The 25964-nt window shown below is 40.7% G+C and overlaps 1 protein-coding gene across 7 annotated transcripts in view; it reads right to left on the reverse strand.

Annotated features, from left to right (window-relative positions):
* The window catches only part of FHOD3 (formin homology 2 domain containing 3), a 370799-nt gene extending 344923 nt beyond the window's left edge, over positions 1-25876 (reverse strand). For 3 of the 7 annotated variants that reach the window (XM_068195778.1, XM_068195767.1, XM_068195761.1), the window contains exon 1: positions 25317-25871. In XM_068195778.1, coding sequence (XP_068051879.1) covers positions 25317-25481 — 165 coding nt within the window. In that variant the 5' untranslated portion in view covers positions 25482-25871. Of the gene's footprint in view, positions 1-25316 lie in introns of all 7 variants that reach the window. The other 4 variants (XM_068195730.1, XM_068195740.1, XM_068195787.1 and 1 more) reach the window with 4 other exon arrangements.
* Between the last annotated feature and the right edge of the window lie 88 nt (positions 25877-25964).

Below are 25964 nucleotides of genomic sequence, written 5' to 3' on the forward strand. Positions count from 1 at the left end.
AGTGTCTTGTTATAATCAAACTTTGACTCAGAAACTTCTGATCAGGTGTCCGAAAGCTAAAAAACCCAACAATAGTAACAACAAAAACTAAAAAACTAGCACAAACCCATAGGTTTAGGCAGAAGAAAAGATACTAAACATGTTCACACAAAGGGTTTGCATGAAATACAAAAGAAAATAAAGTATAGCAATATTATCAAAGAGAACATCATACATTTGTCAACAGAATATTTTTTTCAGACATAGCCTGAACCTTGGAGGTTTAAATGAAAGATCTGCTCTACTAACAATATTATAATGAGTACAGTCATCAACTCTTCCTAATATTTAGACTGCCTCTTAAAGGCTTTGTGGTTTCTAAACCAAACATCAATTGGGATGTCATTAAAAGAGCAAGATTAAAGTTTATGAGAATGAAACTCAAGATAAGAACACCAAAAAATGGGGAAAATACATGTACCCTGCAGACTGTCTTCTTAGCTTCAAGATTTTAGAAAAGCACAAAGGATCTCAAGTCACATTTTCTACCCTTAAGCAGGATTTATTTGGCACTTGTGCTTTTTTTTTTTTAATCAGTCATTTCTTCCTTGTTTGATTAGCTGCCAAGAAGTTTCAACCCTCAGCTTTAAAACAGTTGTCTGGACTAGAACAGGCAAACAAAAAACCCATCTGAATTCATTAGGATAACATCTGAATAACACTAAAACAAAAAAACACACTGTTCAATGCAGTACAAGTAAAATAATAGGTTTGTGGGGAAAGAATGAATGCAACACTACCAGTCATATCTCAACAATACTCATTCCTTGCTTACACTCTGATCACCCTGTTTCAAAGTTCATAATGAAAATAAGTAGAAAAAAAGTGGCTTTAATAATAAATTCTTGATCTATTTTCCTTTTCAGTGGACAGACTAAAAGATACCACGGACAACTAGCTGATGCCCAAAGACGAAAAAAAAGACTGGAATAGTCTGTGGAAATAGCTAGTGAGGATCATGGTACTCAAGAACACCAACAAAAAGAAAGCTAATTATGCTTTTATCTTGAAAGAAATGCAAAACTGCTTAAAAGTGAACATTCAAAACATTACATAATGGGCCAATAAAGCTCACAATTACAGCAAAGCTTAGACAGCAATAGGATAGGAATAGGAAGATTATTTTTTCATACTTAAGAGCAAATAAAACATATATGTTTCAAGACATCAGCCATGCAACATATATTATTTAGATTGGCTCATTAGGGTGGTACTCGCTTTAGGTTATAGACTCACAGGATGGGTTGCATTGAAAAGGACCTTAAACATTATCTAGTTCCACCCCCCTGCCATGGGCAGGGACACCTTCCACTGCTGCCCAAAGGGACACAAGGCTGCCCAAATCCCCATTCAACCCAGCCTTTAACACTTCCAGGGATGGCATATCCACAACTTCTCTGGGCAACCTATCCCACTACTACACCACCTTCACTGTAAAGAATTTCTTCCCAATATCCAATCTAAACTTACCCTCTTTCAGTTTAAAGCCATTCTGCCTTGTCCTATCACTACAGGACCTTGAAGAAAGTCCCTGTCCAGGTCTCTTATACCCTGTATAAGTACCGGAAGGTGCTGTAAGGTCTCCCTGCAGGCCCTCTTCCCCAGCCTGAACAACCCCAACTCTCGTAGCCTGTCTACAAAGGAAAGATGCTCCAGCCCTCTAAGCATTTTTGTGGCCCTTTTCTCAATTGTCTCCAACACAATCCATGTCTTTCTTATGCTGGTGGGCCCAGAGCTAAATGCAGTACTCCAAAGGGGTCTCACGGAAGCAGGGCCTCTCTGGATGGCATCCCTTCCCTCCACATGACACAGCTGGGTGTCATCAGCAAACTTGCTGAGGGTGCACTTGATCCCACTGTCCATGTCACTGACAAAGATGCTGAACAGTGCTGGTCCCATTAACAACATCTGAGGAACACCACTCATCACTGGTCTCCACTTGGGCACTGAACCATTGACTGCAACTCTTTGAGCAAGACCACACAGACAATTTCTTATCCACTAAGTGGCCTGTCCATCAAACCCATGTCTCTCCAGTTTAGACAACAGGACTTTGTATGTGGCTTTGTTGAATGCTTTGCACAATTATGGGTAGATGATGGCAGCTGCTCTTCCCTCATCCACCAACACCAAAACCCCATCACAGAGGGCTACCAAATTTGTCAGGCACTATTTGCCCTTAGTGAAGCCATGTAAGCCATGTTGCTTGTCATCAATGCCCTCATGATTTTCCATGTGCCTCCGCATAATTTCCAGGAGGACGTGCTCCATCACCTTGCTGGACACCAAGGTAAGACCAGCTGGTATGTAGTTCCCTGGGTTATGTTTCCCCTTTTTCAGTGAACCTTCCCCTCCTTGTGTCCCCTCTCCGTGTCCTTCATAAGGAGCCTGTATCCATCCATTCAAGTCAAAGGACCCATCCCATCATGTCTCATGCAAGTGGCCAGTTTCTGGCAGGTCTTGGCACTTTCCTGAGATTTCCCCATCTCAGAAAACCCCCCTATGCGCTGTGATCTCTTACTCTGCTGTGGAACGTGCCTGCATCACCTCAGTAATCTCTCTAAACTGCAGCAGTAGCTCTCTGGCTACAGAGAGTGGCACACAACTCTAAACCACCTAGCATTAGCTACTATAGATCAATGACAGCAGTTATCACTCTCTTTATGCACAAAAGAACAACCAAGTACCTGTATTTTGCTGTAAGTATAAAAGTTCCTATAAACCAGCCTACTTGGGGCCCTTGTTTTCAGTGCTTGCTGCCAACATTAAAAAAAAAAAACAAAAAACCAAATCTGAATGACCAAATTAAAGCATAAAGAGCAGTTCTGATAAGCGAAATGGGTCAAACCCACTAAGACTGCACATGGCTTTCTGCAGTACTTGTCTGGACTTACAGAAGTCTGTCTAATTGATTTGAAGTGTATTTGCCTGCAAAAAAGATACTGGATTTGCTCACAGACATCTACAAGACCTACATATGCACATGGCATCTTTATGTAACTATGTGTCATCATCAGGCAAGCTGGAACTTTGTCAGCTTCAGAGCAAACAGTCTCATGTGAGTACTCCAGCCCCTGCCCAGCAGTTGCAACTTGTAACATAGATCACTTTGACAGTCTACCTCATAACAAATGGTTGAGTTTCCTTGCAATGCAACTGGGCATCAAGCTGTCAAAATAGCCCAGGACTGGCTGTCTGAAGTGTCTGATGCAGATTTGCCACTGAACCCATGCATCATGGAAGAACACCCCTTTAGAGAGCTGAGAACAAGCAAGGAAGGGGAAGATGCTATTTTGAAGATTAAGTTGTCAAAATTATTTTACAGACATCCAGGACTAATGTGCAGATCTGGTCCTTAGGGATGTGCTCATATGAGCTGGTCAAGACTACACACAGTTCTCCATTCCCAAATTAACTGGTGTAATATTTTGCACCACAGATAAGCCTTCATACCCATGTGGTTGAGAGTTCTGATGCTCCCTGCTGCTGCCTGTAACAAACTAACTTGGAATACCCTATTATGTACAGAATATACCCTGAGACTTTATGGATTATCTGGTCTAATATTTCCTGGAAGGTGCAGGAACACCATACTTGCACCTTACAAAACTAGGGACTTCCCAGCTTTGTGGGGCAGGACTTCTCTTAAAAAAAGGAGGGAAAAAAAAAGAGAGAAATAAAAAAATCCTCAATAAGCACACTAAATACACTGATTTATGAGTTTGAGTGAAATGCGAATGTGGATGTGGTTTATGAAGGGAACTCAGCTGCATGTAGACACCTTTAATACTAAAAGTTGAAAAGACTTTTAATGTTTTCACATGGAGAAACATGCCCAATGCTTGAAGTTCGGAACAAAGCTAGGAGCAAATTTAAAACAGTGGGAAGAATCACACTTCCCACAGCAGAGTCAACCCTAAGATGGTTAACCCACAGTCACACAGCAAGCTTCTGGCACATCCAGAAAGAGCAAATGTTCTCCCAAGCCTTAGATCAAGGCATTCATCTCAAGCTTATAAGCTTATCCCCTCTTTCCAAACATGGCCTTTTGGTACTTGTTTTGAGACCCAAAAGTCTCAAAACAAAAGTATAGGCTTTCTTCTGACATGAGAATTAATTCTACCTTACACTAAAAAAAAGCATCATGTTAACTAGTAATGATGAACAAAACAGGTTTCTCTTCCATAAAGCTGCTTTCACCACATTACAAAGTATCTGGCTCAAGTAAAATGGCAAACTCTCCCCTCTGATAAAAAAAGCACTCATTCTGAGCAAGTAGTAGGAAGACATACCTGTCTCTCACTTCATATATTCCCTCAATAATCACCATACCTTTCATTGATTTAAAAAAAAAAAAAAACAGTAGCACAGCAATAAAACACAGAAACAAGTAAACAACCCATTCAAGAAAAAAAAAAAACAAAAACAACAGCCATTAGTCTCTCTCTTCAGAACTGATTTTACTACGAATTACAACAAGAACTAATTTACTTTCAAAGTGAGCTTAACCCCTATTATACTGCATTAACATAACGGATCTTTACCTTGGAGCTTTTGCTATTCATCCTTCCAGTTTCATTCACTACAGGCAAATGTCTCACATAGCTCACACTCTCTAGTGGGAGCTAGCTACAACCAAAAACTCTGAAATACGAAGCACAAAGCTCTGTTTTATTAATGGTGCTTTTGTTTGCCAATTAATTTGAAAGCAATTTTTACAGTGGGAAGAGAAGCATGGCTTGGTTAAGCTGCCCTCTCAGAATACACAGTAAAAGGAGAGAGGCATAACCCCTATATAATTTTAAAAATTAACATATAAACAACTGCAGTTTGCAAAGCATCAGAGCCTTTGTTGCCATTCTACACTCACAATGTATACACCAGTGTAATTTTATCAGCTCTGCAGGGATGATGTCATCTTCTCCAAGAGCTTGTAAGTGAAATAAGAAACTGGTTCTTTCAATAAGCAAAAAGGCCCAATCCTTTTGTCTGGCTTTCATAGAATCATAAAATCATTTAAGTTGGAAAAGACCTTTAAGATAATCAAGCTAACCATTAACTGTAGCATTGCCAAGTGAACCCCTAAACCATGTCCCCAAATGCCACATTTACACATCCTTTAAATACCTCCAGGAATCATGACTCTACCACTTCCCTGGGCAGCCTGTTCCAGTGTCTGGACAGTTCCTATCCAGTGACCACCATTTCCATAAATTTTTTTTTTCTAATATTCAATCTAAACCTCCCTGATGCAACTTGTGGCCATTTCCTCTTGTCCTGTTAGCTGGGAGAAGAGACTGATTCTCACCTCACTGTGGCCCCCTTTCAGGTAGCTGCAGAGAAGGATAAGGTCTCCCCTGAGCCTCAGTTTCTCCAGGCTAAACAGCCCCAGCTCCCTCAACTGCTCCTCATAAGGCTTGCGCTCCAGACTCTTCATCAGCTCCACTGCCCTTCTCTGGACACACTCCAGCACCTCAATGTCTTTTTGCAGTGAGGGGCCCAGAACTGGACACAGAAGGTCAGTGTGGCTCCACCAGAGCCTAGTACAGGGCGACAATCACTACCCTGGTCCTGCTGGCCACACTGTTACTGATACAAGCCAGGTGCCGTTGGCATTCTTGGCCACCTGGGCACACGCTGGCTCATGGTCCAGCTGCTGTCAACCAGCACCCATAGGTTCTTTTCCAGTGGACAGTTTTCTAGCCACTCTGTCCCCAGCCTGTAATGCTGCCTGGGGTTGCTGTGACCCAAGGGCAGGACCCGACACTTGGCCTTGCTGAACCTCATGCAGATGGCCTTGGCCCCTCGATTCAGCTGGTCTAGATCCCTCTACAGAGCCTTTCTAGCCTCCAGCAGATCAACAATCCTGCCCAACATGGTGTTGTCTTCGAACTTACCTAGGGTACACACAACCATTCATTTATTATCATTTATTTATTGATGACCATTTATCATCAATAAAGATATTAAGCAAGACTGGTCCAAATAATGAACCCTGGGGAACTCCACTTGTAACTGGCTGTCAATTAGTTTGTAACTCCATTAACCACCACTCTCTAGACTTGACCACCCACACAGTTTACCCATTATTTTTTCAGTGCACATACAGATCCCTCTTGAAACACTAGTCCTTCTCTATTTATAAGGGGCAAAACAAGGACTGAATACTGGGGGTGTATTCAAAAGGCAGTCTGTGAAAGAGGAGACAGTTTTGAAATTCTCCACAGGTGATTTCTTGTTGTAGTCAGTTGGTACACGGCCATGGAAACTCTGGGCACCCAGGAGCATTCCTGTGGCCATGGATACTCACTCTTCCCCTGCCTGCAGTAGCAGGAAGTTTTTGATGATCCAAAAGCCATTGTGAAGTCCAATTAAAAAGAACACAACAGCTATGGTTGCTCAGCTTGGCCAGGCAAGGAACAGATAACTCAATCATTCTAAAACAGGAAAAGAATGAACCTTTTTGTCATGCATGAAGAAGGTTCAATGAAATTAGAAATACAGGTTTTCCCTCCATAAAAAACAAAAAACAAAACAAGACAAACCTCAAAAAAACACCAAAAGAAGCCCACAAAAAAACAACAAAAAAAAAATCAGAAAACATTTTCACTAAGTGTCAGCTCTGTGCAAAAAGCAACTGTGAGCACAATACCTTTATTTTGAAAATGATATTCAATTTCTGCAGCAAAGGAATTTCAGGTTGGGCTTTTTGAGTCCTTTTTTTTCTTAAGCATTTCATTGCTCTTCATTGGTAGAGCAAACATCCTGGTAGTTATTATGTTTAAATACATGCTTCAAACAGTTTTCAGGTTATTTGGTTTTAGACAGAGAAATAAGCCCCAGATGTTTCACTGAGGTTTTCCACCAGGAAATTCATGGCCTTTCCAGATGTCTCAGATATCTAAAAGTCGAAACTTATTTTTTTTCGTGACAGGCATGAATATGTTCCTTCCAACAAGTTGCTTATGAGATTATTATAAATGTATCCATAGGCTATAGGTGCAGATTGCACCAGATGGATTTGACATTTTTTGAAAGAGTGAGCAGCAATTAAATCTTCCTAGTATTTTCCTCTTAGAAGTGTTTTGCATATCTGTATCCTTGTTTGGCATAATATGGCAAGCAAAATTTGATAGAAAGAGTCTAATTAAAAAATGCATCATCTCTATTTATAATTACATGTAGCAGGTTGAAATGAGGGCTGGTTTTCATTTCTGTAAACCTTGGACAGTCTTGTAGCTTTAATGATGTATAGACCTATCTTTTAGGTAGTAAGATGCAGAACCCTTATGATCATGTTAATTCAGTAACCAAAATTCCTATCTCTCTCTGCTTTTCCTCATTGATAGGTAACCTCTGGATGTCTTGCAGGCAGCACTTCTCCCCATCTTTGCTAACATTGTCTCTGTACCCCAGTTATCAGCCATCATCCCTCTCAAATTTTTTTGTCATGTTAATACGATCCAGTTAAGCTATCACAGAGTGCTCTGGCATTCAGGCCTCAGAGTTCCCACTTCTATTTCAGATGTGAGGAAAGGCTCGCCATTCAAGAAAAGAATCCTACTTCTCTTGGCAGCTTTGTCTTTTTTTCCAGAGAGAGTGGCACAAGAATTCTAAACAAGCAATGCTGGTAAGAAAAATTAATACCGCATGCTTTTTTTTTAAACAGGAAATATGTCAGCTGTCTTCTTGGGAAACACTATACAAGACCAGGTTTGCAGGTTTATTTAATGTAGTCTTGTTGGATTTTTCTGACAGCAGCACCTCCTACTCTTCACAGATATACAGGCACAATTCCCAGAGAAGATACTGGGTCACTACATGGCCACCTGTAGGAACAGGGAGATTTTGCACTCAGATTTCTTATATGGCCACGAAAATATATTGAGAAATATCAAGCAGGAAGAGATGATGGTCCTGATTTTTCAGGAGCAAACAAAAAAGTGTTCTTCTCAGTTGAACAGGAGTGGGGTCTCTATCATACTCATGGTCATACGCCAATTTCTCATTCTTCCATAAATCTCCATGGAATCAGCTTCAATACCTCCTAACCCTCAGAACAAAGCAGAAAGCTCTGGCAACACAATTTACAAGGATTTGCTTTGAGTATCTTCAGAGCTAGAGCTCTGAAGGCAGTCTTTTCTTGTCTCAATTACCTGTTTTTCCTGAACACACAGAGAGAAGATCATATTTAACTGATTTATATTTTTTATAAGACCAAAGTTGTATCTTGAGCTGCACTAGCAAAAACTTTTGAATCTTGATTTTACATTCATTGGGGCACAAAACACTTGTAGTAAGAGAATTAAATCTATGAGATTTCTCTTTTTCTCTCTCCTTTTCCAATTAGACATAGTGTTTATGATATGAAATTGCACAATATTTATAACAAGAAATTGCACTGATGAGTAACTGGATGAGTAAATGCAAGCCCTATGAACCAATAGAAAAGTTAATAAAAACAATTCATTTGTCCTGACTGCCCTTCCAGAACCATATGAAAATATTGATTACTAGCGAATAAATAGTCCTGCTTTAGAAACCACGTATTAAATAATCGAGGTGGGGGGTTGTAAACAGCATAGGGTATAGATCTGCAGTCAATTGCTACTATACTTTGTAATTATTATGTAAGTGGTAACTTTGTCCTTATGCTGGAGGGGAACTACAACTCAAAGTCCATCACTGAAAACAAAAGGCAAGAATGCTGCAAATACATGATAGACAGAAATCTTGCAAGTGAAGCTTTGCAATTTAAGCTTATTCTGGATCTCTCAATCCCAGCATTAGGCTCCCTTCATTTGCTCTGACAAACAGTGGATTAAAGATTTCATCTGTTGGGCATATGCAGTAACTTTTTCATCAGTACTTTTTCAGTTCTGAGATGGTCTAAATTGCAAAGCTACTTATATACTTTAATGGCCCTGTGAGCTGTGAAGGTAGTAGGTTCCCTATTAAGTAAAGGCAAACATTCAAGCACAGGTGACAGAAACAGCTCTTAGACGTCAGACACCAAACCAGAAAACTGATTTCATAAAACAACAAGGCTTCCACAGTACAGAGGGTCCCACTGCAGAAATACATATAAGAGAACCTCAGTACATAAATGCCAAAGGCTAACCCATGTACCCATGGTTCCCTCCCACTAAAGCCTTAGTTAGAATTTAGCTTCAGGTGACACAAGTCAATTTGAGAACAGCGGTATATTTCACATAAAACATTCAAGAGATAATTTTCCCTGGTCATAGACCTTTTAGGTATATTATGATCATCTTTCAAAGAGTGCAATCAAGTCATTCAACAATCTTTACTCCAGCAAGATCAGCCTTGATTGCTAAACAACAGTGTCATGATGACAAGCTGACCCTGCTTTGGCCTGATTAGACATAGTGGTTGCTGAAATCTCAACAGGATGTGAAGAGAAATATATCCATGATCATTACTAGCTATGGTTGATTTTCTGCTGGCAGGGTTTTTGCTTGACAAACCACTCTGCTGAGTTACCCTTAAACATGTCCAGATCCACATACTTCTGTATTCTTTGGTAGCATTCCATTTGTTTGCAAAATGCAAAAAATATTCAAAATGCCACAGATTTCATGTAAAGCCTATAGCAGTTGTTGGACAACTGTTATTATAAGCCTAAATAATGGCTTGTGACAAAACAACAATTGCAATACCAAATAAGGGTATTTACTTTTTCCAGGAAAAAGAAGAAGCAGAAGAACTATCAGGCTTAATAGACAAGTGCAAACTAGAAGCTGCTTATTCTTATATTATGAATACTGAATAATTTGACAGCATGATGAAAAACCACTAACAAAGGGGTAACAGAAAACAGAAGTACGTAATCACAAGAAAAAGCATAAAAAAGAATGCATACAGGCACTAAATGTTCAGTCAGTATCCAAATGACACCTACAATCTATTTGAAAAAAGTACCTTGGATTTGGATAGTAAAACAATTACTGCAATTTACACAAGGATAGTGCACAGAAACGTACTGTTTAAGCCATTATTTCACTATAAAGATCTCTTGAAAAAATAACTTTTGAGAATCCAGCTGAGCTGCCTATTAGGCCCATACTCATAGCCCACTACTTCACCATATCCAATTCAAGATGATCCAAACTTGCAAGAAAAATGTCTCCTCTGACCCATATCTAGAAGACCTCAGTGGAGATAGCTAAGCAAGTAGGAAAATGGCTTTTAAGTACCAGTCATTCAACACTATGCTATGGAGACACACATAGAAAAATACCAAAGATCTGGAATGAAAGTTCTAGCCAGCACTGTGTCATCGAGAGCATGAAGAAAATATCCCCACTTTTGACAACTGTCCTGCTGCAATCTGTTAAATAAGATTAAAATTAATTAAAATACATTTGTGCAGAGAGCACCTTACATGTCTAGAGAGTCTTTCACTACATATGCCAACATGGTGTGTTCCTTCAACATCAAGTATTCTGCAAACAACTATCTTGCCATCATTCATTTTCTATGTGTCTCCCAAAAATGAAGGTAGCTCAAAAAATCTTATTCTCAAATCAAAAGTTTAATTTAATGTGATATTTTTATTTAGGTTCACATTTATATGTTCCTTCTTTACTTTCTTCAGTTTAAACAACTTGAATTGAATAGCAAAAATATATACTACTTTTTAAACAGAGTTCTTACTCATTATAATAATTTCAAATATCAGTAACAATCTCATAGGAAACATGACATTTAGAAGATTCTTAGGCCCATTAAAAGAAGTACATCCCAAAGGGAAGTCTCATTAACACCTTTCCTATAAGAATGATAGGATTCAACATGCCAAAACTAGGGTGATTGCAGGTGGTAGTATGTGTCATATTGTCAAACATCACCACTGTCTTCTATACTGGATTTCTATTTTTAATACAAATGTGGAATGGTCCACATCTAACAGTGACAGCCCTCTCCTTAGAGATAAGAAATGGATATAGATTCCTTCAGGCAAAGGAAACTGAATGTTGGTAACAGACCTGTTGAAAAATCAACTGCTTAAGCAGGTACTGACATGACTATCCTGAGAAATTCTGTTAAACTTTTCATCCCAAAAACTTTTTCCAACAAGCATTCAACTAACTATTTTTAAATACATGAGGTTTTCACTTGAGACAAAACATTTTTATTGCACTAACTGGGCATTTTTAGTACATTGGACTAGCATATTAAAACCATGGCTTAAACATGTTTCACCCAATATCCAGTAAAAAGTCAGTTTTCCTCACAACAACTTCAGACACTTGCTGCTCTGACACTGATGGGACCATGATGTAAATATAATTTTTCATCTGGACAAATAAAGCATCTGGATATCAACTCATAAGTGAAAGGAGTTGTAAAAGTTTTCTCATGGGCTGGCTGAAGTATTACAGTTAGTTCAGGGAAGCTGGATAGTCTTCATATCTTTTTCCCTGGCAATAGACATATTTCTTAAGCTTATTTTCACTTTTAAAAGTTTGAAGAATTTAAAGACAACAAAATAATTCCTGTGCCTCCAAATCATAAAATAATAGATCACGTACAAATCATTTTTCTCCTGAACCAGAACAAAATAAGGTGCCAATAAAAGATTGCTTATCCGTTTAGTACTTTATTTTATACTTTAGAAGACTATGCTAAGATTGTAATATAACACTTAAAGGAAAACTTCATAAACAAAACATTAACTCTGTAATCTGCAGCAGCAATGCTGCTATTCAAAGGTCATGCCAATTTTGCCATTAGGAGACATTCAGCTGAAATGCTTCTCCTGGAATCCCAGGCACTGCTCTCCTCTACCAATCCACTCCCTCCTGCACTCAGAGAAACAATGTCCCAAAACCTTTTGAGTCTCTGGGAAGAGGAAATGGCTATTCTCCAAGACTTGATACAGGAAAGAAAATCTGTTTTGCATTCTTCGTTATACCACAAACATACTTGTGCATGCAGGGTGAGGCAGACTTTCTCTGTGTTACAAGGCTTTTATTTGGTTCTTCCTTTTGGTCTAGCACAGCAGCTCTACCAGTTCTGCCCTTCTATACTGATGTGCTTCAAAGCTTCACCACTTCTCTACTTCAAACAGAAGCTCTTCACTCAGTGGCCTCAAACAATTAACAAATCATCTTTATGTGACCCACTGCAAGCATGTCTACAACTAACAGTAAGCATTTCCCAAATGTAAATCAGGAATAATGGCAGGAGTACAATAAGGCTTTGAATATTAGGTTGTACTGCATAGTTCAAATGTAATTTACTTACTTGCTTATCCTTTTGTTAGCACTGGAGGTTACAGCCACACCCCTTTCATAGATAGCCCTCCAGAAATTGCTTCTGAGAATCAAGCAATTACAACGCTATTTCTGGCTTTTACATAACACTTTTCTTAAAAAATAACAGACTTTCCTTCCTCTGTTACCTGTAGTGCATGAAAGGAGCAAGCCCTAATTACTCAAGACAGCTGTCTCATGCACCAAATGCCCATCATCATGGTGTCACCCATGAAGAGGAACAAAGTAGTTATCATCTATTGCCAAAATCTGTCTCCTTGAAGATGCTGACTCACAGCAAGCTGCAAACCTATATCAGCTTTAAACTGAGCATGTACCTTCTGATATAGCACAGGCTGCAATACTGAAAAGCAGAAATGGGATGGGTAGGAAGAATGAGACATGGTACAAACCACATAGCCTGCTTTGCTACACAGGCCTTTGCAATTGCCCAAACACCTCCGTGTGTTTGTATAAACATTCTGTGGTCGGGGATTTGCACTCACCTCCCTTCTCCACAAGACAAACAAACTAAACACAGTAATTAGCTTCAACAGCATCTGATGAAGTAAATAGGGTTTTCCGTTTCCATTAGTAGCTCATAAAGGCAGACACTAATATGAGCACCACTCAGGTCATTGCCCAGTGGTGACAGCTTTACAGTCAAGCCAAAACAGATTGCACTGCAACAGCAAACATGAGTCAAATTCCCTGGTAGGACAGGCACAAGTTCACACAACCATGTTGTTACAGGCTATGGTAAGAACATTCAAGCCAAATCACTGAGACTTGCCCAAGCAGCTAATTAGAACTTCGCACAACAAAACCCATCAATATTTAACAGAGATATCCAAAAATAAACAAGGGGTTTGGTTTGCTAGAACAGATTCTCCTACAAAATATCTTGACATAACACCTATTCAAGTTACAAGTGACGAAGTGCAATCTACAAGAGATACTAAATTTGGCTAGCAACCTGCTCATGATTGTATTCTTGTTTCTGGGCCAGGAAAGCTTTATAGACTTTATTTTCTTTCTTATCATGTACCCTCACTCTACTCCATCAGTCTTTGCTTGTCTCAAAAATCTGACTTCACAAATAATTTGAACCATACAACTTATTAGCAGCCACATGGAAATACAGCATGAAATCAGTCTCTTTATTTAAACTGTCAAACATCCAGCTGGTTAAAAAGTACCACAGGGGCATGGCTTCAATAATAACCTCCTATGACTCACCTACAGAACACTCTTCAGCCTTGACTTATTTTGAAGAAGTTGACAAAAAATCAATATGAGAAAACAAAGGTAGGATTAATATTACTTTGACTGCATTTACATATACACACAAATGTCCAAGAAAGAAATCTTTTTACAGTAATTATTTGTAGCTTACTTTCCCTTCCCTGACTTTAACAATTAAACACAGAGACTGAGTACATGTCAGTCTTCATCTCATGGTTGGTCCTTCAGAGGAATTCACTGAAGAAAAAGGTTGGGTTTTTTTCTTTTTGAGTATTTCTTCAAACAATAATTTATGAATTGGTGTTTAATTATCTCAGACATTTAGATTACTGTTTTTATTTCAAAAAATCTAATTTGGTGGATGAAGAACATGAAAGTATAATTTTAATCAATCTCCCTTGAAACTTCTTAAAATAACACTAGCTAATGACTACTCACAAGATAGTAAGCTATTTCCTTCTTCTCAGCTGCATATATCTTTCTGAAATATTTGTTGGAATATCAGTGACAAACCGTAATAACATAAAGGAAGTAAATATAGCTCAACTTACATGGCACTGAAAAATATTTCTAATCTCCTTTTTGTCACTCAAATCACACCTAACTGTAATGATTTCCAAATGCTATGGTATGTTACCAGTGGCTTTCCCACAGAAGCAACATCAATCTAAAGAATGGGTTTAAGACAAGAACATTCTTTCAACAGCCTACCAGAGCTATCAAAGAACAGTATAGTAGGTCATTTATTTGAGCTATAACCATGTGAGCCAAATTCATCAAGTTAAGAAAATACCTTCTTCAAGCATTAAATCCTAGAAATCATTGGACAGCATTCTGCCTATGGCCATTGTCAACTTTTAATTATGTCATGTTACCAACAGACTGCCAAAGCAGAGTGCAACTGATAGCACACAGCATGTCTGAGTACAGCCTATTTTTAGCCTGCAATTCAATCAGCACTCTTACAATGGCAAGGATTAATGTCCAAGACAGCCACGTTGCTGTATATAGGCCAATGCAATTACATGCTGAAACATGTTGAGAGAACGTGGTGGCAAACTGGAGTCAATGTTGGGAGGAGCAGCACCAGACAGGCAGCTGCTCCATGGTAGCTGATGTCTTTACTGGAGAGCCCACACTCCCATCTCACCCATCTTTGTTAACAGACCACAGGGGAAAGCATTAAAACAAATGACAGTTTTACCCCAATTCCTTTCAATACGATTTACCGCTTATGAAAGACAAACAACATTTTGGCAATCTTGAAAATCAATATCCTTCTACCTTCATTGGCAGGTGTTCAGATATCTTTAGCTTTGCCAACTCTGAGCAGCCCCCTTCGATCCTGCCTGAGAATGCTCCAAATGAAGAGACAACTCTGTCCTCATTCTGGCTTTCCTGAACTCTTGTGCTGAGGTAGCAGTTACAGCATTTGCAAGGCTGCTTTTAAATAGCTGTCTTTCATAACACCGAAAAGAAAAATTAAGATTTCCAAACCAACATATTTTTACACATTCAAGTGCTAACTCTTAATTAAAATGTTACACTCTTGCTGTGTTTTTAATTTTCAGGAGTCACATTTTCAGGCTTTTCCCATCCAACTGTACAGATATCTTTAAAAAAAAAAAAATTAAAAATTAACCTTGCTGTGTAACAGACAGGATCAGGACCTATAGGACTTAATGCTTTGAAACTATCAAAACAAAAACAGGTCACACCACAATGCAATCACTTATTCTCTAGGAATAGTTAAATGATTCATCAAACAGTAAATACTTTTGTACATTAAAACTATGGCTGAACACTAATCAGTGACATGAAGAAGCTTATGGCTGTGTTCCATTACCAGTTTCCTAGGATCAATAATTTTTTTATACAGCCTCTGAAAAGTAGCCTAAACAGTATCCTCTTCCTCTCAATCTTTATACAAATGACCATTAGGAAACACTTCCTTCAAACCCCTTGATGAAGGAGAGAAAAATACTAAAAGGAAGACGTATCTATTCTGAGGACTTTCAAGATAAACACATATATAAATTATGGGCATGTCTAATTAGAAAAGAAAGAATTCTGTATCTTGAGATAATTCTCTCCATTATAACAAGCTCCCGGATTTCAAACTTGCTACAGGTGGTCATTTCTCCAAAGGGCACATTTTTGAGTGCTGATCACTTTTCTTTAGCAAGGTGATTCAGAGTCTCTGAACAATAAGTTCAGAAACTCAAAAATATGGGTACACCCTAGGCTTAACATAAATTCACATTGATAATTGGTAGCTTTTTCATCCACATTTCAAAACTAAGCAAAAAAAAAATCATGAAGAAGACAGAAAACCTAAAAGCGTATTTCAGTAGCATCTGAACTGAGACTCCCATCTTAAGCCTCAGAAACTACACTTCTTTAACTTCTAAAAGATGAGGATTTTCCTCCACCACTTTCCCGCACAACTCTCAGCTTTGTTAGAAAAATAACACATTTTTCTTCCCAGACAAGGCTCAGTCTAGAAGCAGCATAACTACAGTAACGCACACATAAAGCAGAATAACATCCAGTAACACCACCATACAGTATCTGAAACAATACTGCAGACAAATTGACTTTTTAATTAGGCTAAAAAAAGCAACAACTCAAATCAGCATTTAAACAAGAACATATTACTGTCTACAAGGCAAGTATAACAAATCTAAGTGCATTACTTGCAGTTATTCAAGCTCACTTCTGTGCAAAAATAAAGGGACATAAATAAAATAATGAGCAATACTATAGCATGAAGTGAAGGCTGTATGTAAGGCACTACAGAAGTGCTCGAGTCACAGGCAAACACAACTGTGGATACTAAACCTAGAAGAGATGCATTTCTTTCTGCCTTGTGCAGTCACAGACAGAAACACCTCATGTATTATAATCAAATCAAAACAAAAAAATTCACAGTAAGATGAAAGTCCTTCAGCTGTGACCAGCAATGATCATTGCAATACATTAATCATTTAGGATAAATCAGTCACATCTGTCTGAAATAAAATACACTGTTTTTCCACCTGAGAATGAAGCCTGCCTGCCTTACGCATAGTCACTGGGATTATAGGTCATTTGCATTTATAACTGAAGCTCAAATCAACTAGTAGCATGGTAGAGTACTTGAAAAAGACGAAAACACTAAAATGACACATCTGGAGACTGAAAAGCACAAACAGTGAAATTTAGCAGCACCTTTTCTTCCTCAGTAACACAATTTTTTACAAAACACCTATTTTCAAATCGCATTACAATTCCCTATAAAGATGCATAAAGGAAGGAGTGTGATAAAATGTGCCTCATGAGAGGGACTTCTGAAATTCAGAAAGCCTTAGGGCCGGTACGGTTTCATAGTGAGACATACATGAATCTGCATCTCCTTGGCACTCACCACTATAAAGCTTCCCAGTCCTTGCACCTTTTTGAAGGTGACCAACTTTAACAAAAATAAGTAAACCCAAACCAAAACACAAACAAAATCCTGCAAATTCCCTTACTTTTTAAAGACACTAGTCAGACAATGAGGTCCTTCCTGCCTTTGAGGCAGGGCAGCACAGAAAAATCTTACAATTTCAGGAATTTAAAACAGGTATCCTTAATTCTCTGTCTGGCAAACCTGGAAGGGTCTTCCATAATAGAGAAACCAAGACCTCCTTTAAAGAGGGCAGAGGACTCAAGATTTTCACAAGCCAAGTCCCTCACAATGCTAGAGCTGAAGGGGAAAATAACGACCCTTTGTGTGTGGAGTCAAAGGTCATGCTCCAGGGCCAGCTGCTGCAGTATGGGAATAAACAGAGCATAGATATGTGGTTTTTTCCAATTTCTTCACTACCTGCAAAATGCCAAGTCTTTCCAAGTACTAGAAATCTATTAATGTCTACCTCATAGCTAGAATGGGTTGATCACTGGCACCTGGAGAAAACTCAGAATTTTAGTTCCACACTAAGAAAAAACAGGCACAAGTCCCCATTTGGCATTTCACTAGCACAGATGAGATTCCTGTTGGTTTCCTGATAGCACACTCCACTATTACATTCTGTCCTTGCAAGCCTCACAGTAATGAAGTAAGAAATCAGACACAATGACTTTTTTCAAGTAGCTTTACCTGGCATATGACACTCAGATAAGCAACCTGGCTGGCACAGCTGTGAGACCTGCAAGTGCCTTCTTTGCCAGCCCCCAAATCATGCCAGGTGGTTCACACTGAACACACAGAGAAAGGGCACCAGACAGAATCCAGGGACTTCACCTTCTCCTTGTCAATAACAAAGCCATCCAAAAAAAAACTAAACACAAATCCACAGGCACCTCACAGGCAGCTGGAGCAGCTACTTTACCTCTGATGCTGCTTCTTGTGGCTGAAATAGTGTATTTACAATTCTAAAGAAAATACTTATTTTCTCAATTTCACTTACAAAGGTTGAATGGTCCATTAGTAAAACTGAAGCAACTAGCTTCAAGGAACAGCACTGAAATGCCCCTCATTTTTATTTTTTAACCAATATCAAAGGTACTTAAAACTATATTTTTAACTGGCATAGTCTGTAGCTTCTAGAAGAGAAGACAACACAGAAACCAAGATGAAAATAAACTTCCTTTCTTTCTTAAATAGGGAAATACACGCTATCTGTAAGTGCATTTTATTCCAATATAATCATGCACGCTGTGTACAAGAGGAAAAGCATACTGCTTTATCTGTATCACTAGAGGTAAAGCAATACAACTGCACAAGATACAGCTTTTGTGGCTGATGAACATAAACCTTCAAGACACACACAATCCTCCACTACTGCATGTAATCACACATACATGACTTTGTATTACTACTTGTTTATTTATGCAGCTTCTTCTTAGCCTACTGATACTTAGGGTTTAATTGTTAGTAAACAAAAGAGCTTGTTAGTAAACACAAGACAACACTGTTTAATTTTTCCAAGTATATGTATTTTGTCATATAAACACCTCTAGAACTACAACTAAAAGAAGATGAAGCTGATTTTCCAGTCACCTCAATCCTTTCTGTTCAGCCTAATGATCACTACCATGTAAAATTATGAACAATATGACCAACAGATTAATAATAATGCATTGCCCATATTTAATGACAGCAACTAGGCATGCAGGACCAAAAGCAGCAATCTTCCAGGATTCTGTGGAATAAAATGAATAAATGTCCTCCTCACAAAATAGATAGAGGGTCAAATGGTCTAAACTTTTTTTTAAGCATCCTTAAAATGCTAGGAATGACAAAATTACTTCTTTTTAACTTGGAAATTGGAAACTGCAATGCACTTTTGTGGTATATATGTGTTAAGCTGATGACGTGGACAGTGAACTTCCAAGTCTTCAAAAGTTTCATATGCCAGGCAGTTGCAGATGTTTCTAGGTAGCTGGGCCTACTAGAGAGCTCACTGCTACTATTGTCCCAACTTGTTCCACTGCTAAAAATATGTAACAACATTCCTTGCTGTCTTATTAATAACTGTAATACAATATAAAGTTCATATTATTATAACGCAATCCAGGTTGTGTGGAAAGTGATGACAGAGGTGTAAGTAGCTGGCACTCTTTCCTTTGAGCTGGTAATGAAATAGTATCTTAGCACATGGGTTCAGCCTACTGAAGCAGCATTTACCAAAGGAGCTGTATAGCCCCAGCCCAGACCACTTCAGGTCACTCAAAAATACAAAATACCTTTTGAAAGAGTAGAGGTACCAACCCGTCCTGGCTGAATTCCAGCCAGAGAAATGGACTGTAAAACCAAGTAGGGTAGTCACCAGTGACAACGTGATGGATGAGTGAGTTGCAGCCCGGCTGCCTTGCATACATTTGCTCAAAGGTTGTAATTCTCATCGTCACAACCCAGCGAGTGAGATCAGACAGAATGAAAAGGGATTCTCATTTAGACTCTAATTACTGGCAAGGTAGGATGGCTGTGGATGCACTAGGAAGTGAAAACTCTTCTAAAACATTGTGAGAACTTTTGTTCTTATTTAGAACAACACAGGTAGAAGAAGAAGAGATTGCAACATGCCAAGTCCCACACCTCTGACTATTCCTTTACCAACATAGATATGAACTCCGGTCATCTTAGCTTCTTGTTCAGTTAATCCACTAGTAATCTTCACACATCAAGAATTTGAATAAAATGAGGTATCTACAAACTGGTTTTGAGAGCAAGCATCAAAATTTGGAACTGTAAGTACTAGATTTGTGGTAGGATAACATCAAGGTCATATTTCTTCCTATTACTCTCCTTTCTTTGACTAAGAACCTCCAGGAAACACAGGGTGATGAGAGTTTCCAGAGGCCACATCTGACCAATCTGTGATGTAAATATTTAATTACATTCTAAAAATTTAGTGGAATCCTGAGAACTACCAGTACGCTCGCTCCTATCATTCTTGACACGGAGCTCTACAAAGGCTCTTGAGCTATGATCAGCCAAACTCAGTGACCTGCAAGAGAGGTGTCAAAGTCAGGAACTGAATCTCTGGGATAGATAGATTTGTGCCTCTTCTTTTATAACACAGCTTTTAAGCCTGGATCAAACAACTGAGCTGAACTGCAACTTGTCCAAACTGTAACTTGTCAGAAGAACCTTGCAAGAACTTCAAAGTCATCTTAAATTAAACTGCCAGAGGTAAAGCCAGGCATTTGACAATTACTTTTTATCTGTTTTACGGGTATTTCTTCTCCTTTGAAGGTCCATAACACAGAAGACAGTGAGCTGGTGGAGACTGAGAAGCTTTTCACAGTTGTGCTTTGGGGCAGGTGTTTATACTCCCCCAGCAAAGTTTGATTCAGACAGGACTTGGATGCAGCTTGTGCCGTCAAGTCAGGAGACAAAGTAGTATCTTACCCCACTCTGCCTTCATAAATAATTCCCTATAAAATTCAAGCACACACATCTGCTACAGCGTCAATCTCTTGAAGCACAGGAATTTGTCGGCTCCAGAAATACTTGACTGATGTCAGAATACTTTGGAAACCTTTTGGAAACAACCTTTGTGTTGAATCCCCTCTTCTCTCGAAGGATGAAAAAGGCTGATGTCCACCTGCCCCAGGCAGAATATGAAAGACCTACATGTCTTGACAGCCCTCAACTAAAATATTTCCCAGTCCTCAGCAGCAACACTCACAGAAGATACCAGCCTGCTTCCCTTAAGTGTGGGTTCATTTTCCCTGGGAAAATGACAATATTCCAGTTTCCATCTTCTATTCTTCAGCTCCCATTAACAACATAATAACTAACTGAAAAATGCTCTCTTCAGGGAACTGAGAACTGCTCTATTTACCAGTACCTACATCAGGACCAGGATTCAAACCACACTTTTTCTTTCTAGCCTCTATGGACCAATGCATTATTACTTAATGCCAAGGAAACCCAGGGAAGAGGAGCCAGCTGGTAGGCTTACTGCTCTCAGAAAACCTGAGGCTGCTGCCAGGGTATAGCCTGGCACAGAGTTCAATGCCAGAGCTGGGTTCCATGCCAGGACACAACCAGTGGAACTATTCCTGCTATCAGTTTACATCACACCATGCCTCAGAGTGATCCGTGGCTTAAATGTAGGGCTAAATCACAGCAGCTGAAGATGGAAATGTGGATGGCTTCTTTATGAATGAAACTTCTGAATCCCTCTAGCGCTCACTGAATTTATTTGCTTATACCACTGTTTTCTGAATGACACTGTTCCTAATTACAAATTCTTGGAAGGCATTTAAACACAGAAGTTGTCTCCAGTTTTCTCAGAGGGAACAGGAGATCAAAACAATTATCCTTATGGCACTATAACCCTCCTTTACACCATCACTGCCAGTACCCCATATGCATTGAAAGATTTTTTTTGTTGTTTTCCATTGTTACACAAAGTATTTCAATTACATTTTCTTGATAAATTAGGCAGCGTGATGTCCTATATTATTGTAAAGATGTATTTCTTACAGAGCTGCCCCAACACTGAACACTACTGTGGCATGTGAAAACAGACTATGGCAACATACTCAGCATGCTGTAATTATGTGAATAAGTTACAATGAAGACGATCTCTAAAAAAAGCACACCACTTGACATTGGCCATGTATATATAGCTACTCTCCTGAGCGACCCTATGTCAGCAAGTTATAAGTATCAAGTAACTCAAAGCAATTCAAAACCAACAAAGCCAATGTACTGAATTAGATTCAAAGAGCATTACTGGCAAAGGGCCTGAGCCACAAATTTAGACTCAGTTCTGAATTTTCCCAAGGTTCACAGAAATGGGCAAAAGGGGCATCCGAAGTCAGAGTTCAAACTACATCCAGTCCTACTTCATACAGCAGACGGTAAGAGTGACCTAAAATCCTCCTAAACAATAAAAGCCAAATTCAAAATGGCACCCTAGGCAGCCAAATCAATATAGGCAAACCACAGAAACTCTGCAACGTGGCATAGTTACTCAGCAAGAATTTGTAGATGTGGCTAAAAATACTGTAACAGAATTTGTGGTACTTCATTGCATCATCAACCAGGATGGTGTGTTATCATCAAGGACCAAATCACTCATAACCACGGGGGATAGCTGAAACAAGCATTCCTGATGGCAGTGCCGTGCCCCATGAGGCCCGGTGTGTATGCCAGACAGAACTGAGCACAACTCAATGAACAAGAAGTTGCTGCATCCGGAGAACATTACTGGTCAGAAGACAATGCGTAGATCTAGACTTGCATCCAAACTCAAGTAAAAGTGTGAGTTTAAAGAAAAGAAGTAGTAAAACCAACATGCGAAATTGAGCTGTACTTTCAAAGAACTAGAGTGAAGAAATCCTGCTCTTTGGAATCAAGCTAGAACATCTGTTGGTTACAAAAAAGCTACTAATGACATACTATGGTAGGTCTGAATGTCAAAGCATTTTTCGTTTACTTTTTAAATGGTTTTCTTAATAATTGTTTATAATGTTTAACTTACAATGACTTGCAGTATACAAGTTTTACTAACTGCAAAAATACCACCGTCACTACGCTGTTGTCATTACTAATTTCAAGACAGTAATGGTGAAATCTGACCCCACTGAAGTGAGCTGGACTCCTGACACTCACTCCATCCTATCAAGTACATCCCACAGCAGTACATCATCTAAGAGATGTGCAAATCATCCAGTAGTGTGAAGGCAACAAGCTGGCAGCTCTGTTCAGACAGTAAGTGAATGTTCACTTAAGTCAAGAGATGGCAACTTAAAACTTGCTGGAAAAAAGCCTAGCACTGATCATTCAAACCTGCTGGCAAAAAGGCCATCAGTTTATAAAACTTCAGAAATTATTTAGACACTGGTGTTCCTATGAATTTCATCATCATCATCATCACAGAAAGGCTTGGGTTGAAAGAGACCTTAAAGTTCCAACTCTCCTGCCATGGGCAGGGACACGATTTGAGCTAGCAACTCCTAGGTCTGTTTCAAGATATTTTGCTCCAGTCACTGTGATGATACTAAATGGACTATCAATCCCTTAGCTCACCAATTTTCAAAGTAATTAATCAATCAAACCTCAGATGTGTCAATGTGAACTGACACCTGAATTTCAGCCTATGCTCTGCTTTGACAGCTGCATTCCTCTGGGATCAGAATTTGCCCTTATCTCTGGATGAAATGGAGCAAAATTCTTCTTAGTCAAATAAAGTGGTGATCTTCTATTGACCGGTGAATATGGTCTTGAGGAAAGGCTGCAGAAAGAATATGTCCACCTCCAAAAAAAACCCAAAAACACTAGAAGAAAGCAACACAAATCAGTTTGTTTTACAGAATTACAGGCACAAAGATGTAATGCCAAACACAGAAATGCTGCCCTAACTGCAAGTGCAAACACAGAACTATGCTTTCATTATAATGAATAAAGGTAAACAAGTCTAATCAACCAACCCTATTTTTTTTACCTCATAGAAGCCAAGAGATAGCCAAGAGACATAATTAAGGCAGAAAGAGGCGGCTCTGCAAACACAAAGGTAACTGTAACCATGCAAGCAGATTTCAATGAGCCTGCCTACACCCTCACAACGGAAACAAAGTACTTCGAAGAGCCAGAACCGCAGATTAACAACTCACTGGGCCAGGACTTGCCTCTAGCAGTGCAGCTATCTTTCAATAGCCAGGATTACAGTACCTCTAGGGACATAGGCCATTTCTCACCCCAAATCCACAAGTCCACTTTCCAAACATTAATTAAACTTGAGAAATGCTGCACGCAGAAAGACTGGGCAGGAGTTAAGCATATACCAGTGACAATGGATTTTGGCTGGCTCCTAAGACACTAAACCAAGGTGGTGGTGGTGATGGTAGTATAAAATTTATAAAAAAATTGACAGGGAAGTATTCAATCAAAAACAAAACATAACACAGTGAAATATCTCTGAAAATGAGGTTGAATTAACTCTAAATCCAGATTTTATACTATCTCTTTATCACTTCATTAAGTGTCAGAATACATCCTGCCTTTCTTTTAATTAGCTCCAACTCAAAAAAAAAAGCCTCCCATGAAAACAATGGGACCACTCTCTGAATTGGGGACGACTGAGCACATGAAAACAGAATTGACCCAGCGCACCAAGAGCTTCCAAAGTTTTTGTGCTTTAGGCAGAGCTCTGTTCACTGGATGCTGTATCCTTGGCAACTATTATGCGAGGAAACCGTTCTACAAATGCAAAACTTCTGTCTGCTCCATGAGCTTTTCTCTGAAATACTTTTATGGGGTTTTGGATATCCTTAAATCTAAGGGGACACACAGCCCTTTGTCATCTTTCCGCAGGCTCCCATGAGCATAATACAACAAGTGATGTTAAGAGAGTATTTTCCTCCCACTTCATCACAGAGCAAATAAAAGTTTTACAACTTTTACTTTGTAGGAAAAAAAAAGTGGGCATTTTTTCCTTTCTTCTTCAGTGCACTCTGCAGAACTTATATGAGGATATAAGACAATAATGAAAGGACATTATTATTACATCAATCAATGGCATTGCTTTGAAAACTAAAAATTTAAGGATAATGCTCGGGTACCTGATTTCAAGGGCAGAGCTACAAATGCCAGCACATGTATTAGAAGAAGCATGCAAGAAGAGCTAGGTAAGACTTGACAAGAGCCACGCTGCAGTTCTTCGCAAGAGGGACTAGCAGCACCGATTGTTTCAAGGGCAGCAGACGCTGCTATTTTTACCAAAGCCCCGGCTGGAACTGCCTGGCTCATTAAACCTCACCAGGCAAAGCCCGGGTCCTGCCGGCGCGACCGTGCCCGGCGCAGCCCGGCTGGGCCGACACACCACCTTATCCCACAGTATCCCCAGATACCCAGACAACGCTAGCGAAGGACAGGCACTGAATACTTGATACCCAACTTGGCCTTTGCTTTGATGAGGTTTTTCTTCTCCTAGGGAAAGAGTGAGGCAGCTACAGCTAAAGCAGAGGCGGTAGCTGCCCTTGAGAGCGTTTGGGAACGCAGGAGAGCAGCAGAGGGAACCCCTCCGCCGTCCCCCGGGGCCTCTCCCCAGGACTTACGGAGATGCCGATACTGCCGGGGCGAAGGAAAGCGCCGGCAGGGGCACGGGAGCCGGCGGGGCAGCCCCGCCGCCGGGCGCGGAGCCCTGGCTGCCGCCCCGCAGGGGCCGGGGGCCGCCCGCCGGCCTCTGATCCCCGCTGCCGGGCTCTTGCGGAGAGGCCGCTGCCCTTCGCCCGGTGCCCCCCCACTCACATGCCCCTGCCCTCCCCTGGTACCTTTTGCGGGGCGCGGAGGAGGCGGTGCACCCCGGCCAGCTGGGTGGCGAGCGGGATGTCCTCCCGGAAGGTGTACAGCGGCGGCCGGGTGGGCTCGGGGAAGTTGGTGCTGTTGAAGGGGTCGGTGTCATCCAGCAGCTGCACCCGGCACACCAGCGTGGCCATGGCGCATCCATCCACCGCCGCGGCCGGGCTCGGGCGGGGAGCGGCACCTCCAGGTCACCGGCACCGAGGTGCAGCCTGCGCGAACGCCGCTGGCTGCGAGCGGCACTCCCTTCCCCGGCGCAGCCTGGCCGGCCGCCGGCAGCCTCTCCCCCCGGCTCCCCGAGCGAGCGCCGGCCGCTTCACAGCTGCCGCGCCTCGGGGAGGCGGCCCATGGCCCCTTCCCCGCCGGGATCCACGAGTGCGAGCGCGCTTCAGGCCGAGCAAGGAGAAGGCGGCGCCGGAGCCGCGGGGCGCGGGCAGAGCGGCAGCAGCGGCAACAGCTTCCCCATTCCCAGCCGCTGCGCGCCGAGCGGGCAGCGGGAATGCCGTGGCCGGCACGCGCAGCCCCCAGGCCGCGCGCAGGGCCCGCAGCGCCCCCGCGCGGCCGCGCGCCGCCGCCCCGCCTCCCCCGACCCGAGGAGACCTCCCCGCGCCCGGGCGGGA

This window comes from Anomalospiza imberbis, chromosome 1 (genome assembly GCF_031753505.1).
Source record: "Anomalospiza imberbis isolate Cuckoo-Finch-1a 21T00152 chromosome 1, ASM3175350v1, whole genome shotgun sequence".
Lineage (NCBI taxonomy): Eukaryota > Metazoa > Chordata > Aves > Passeriformes > Viduidae > Anomalospiza > Anomalospiza imberbis.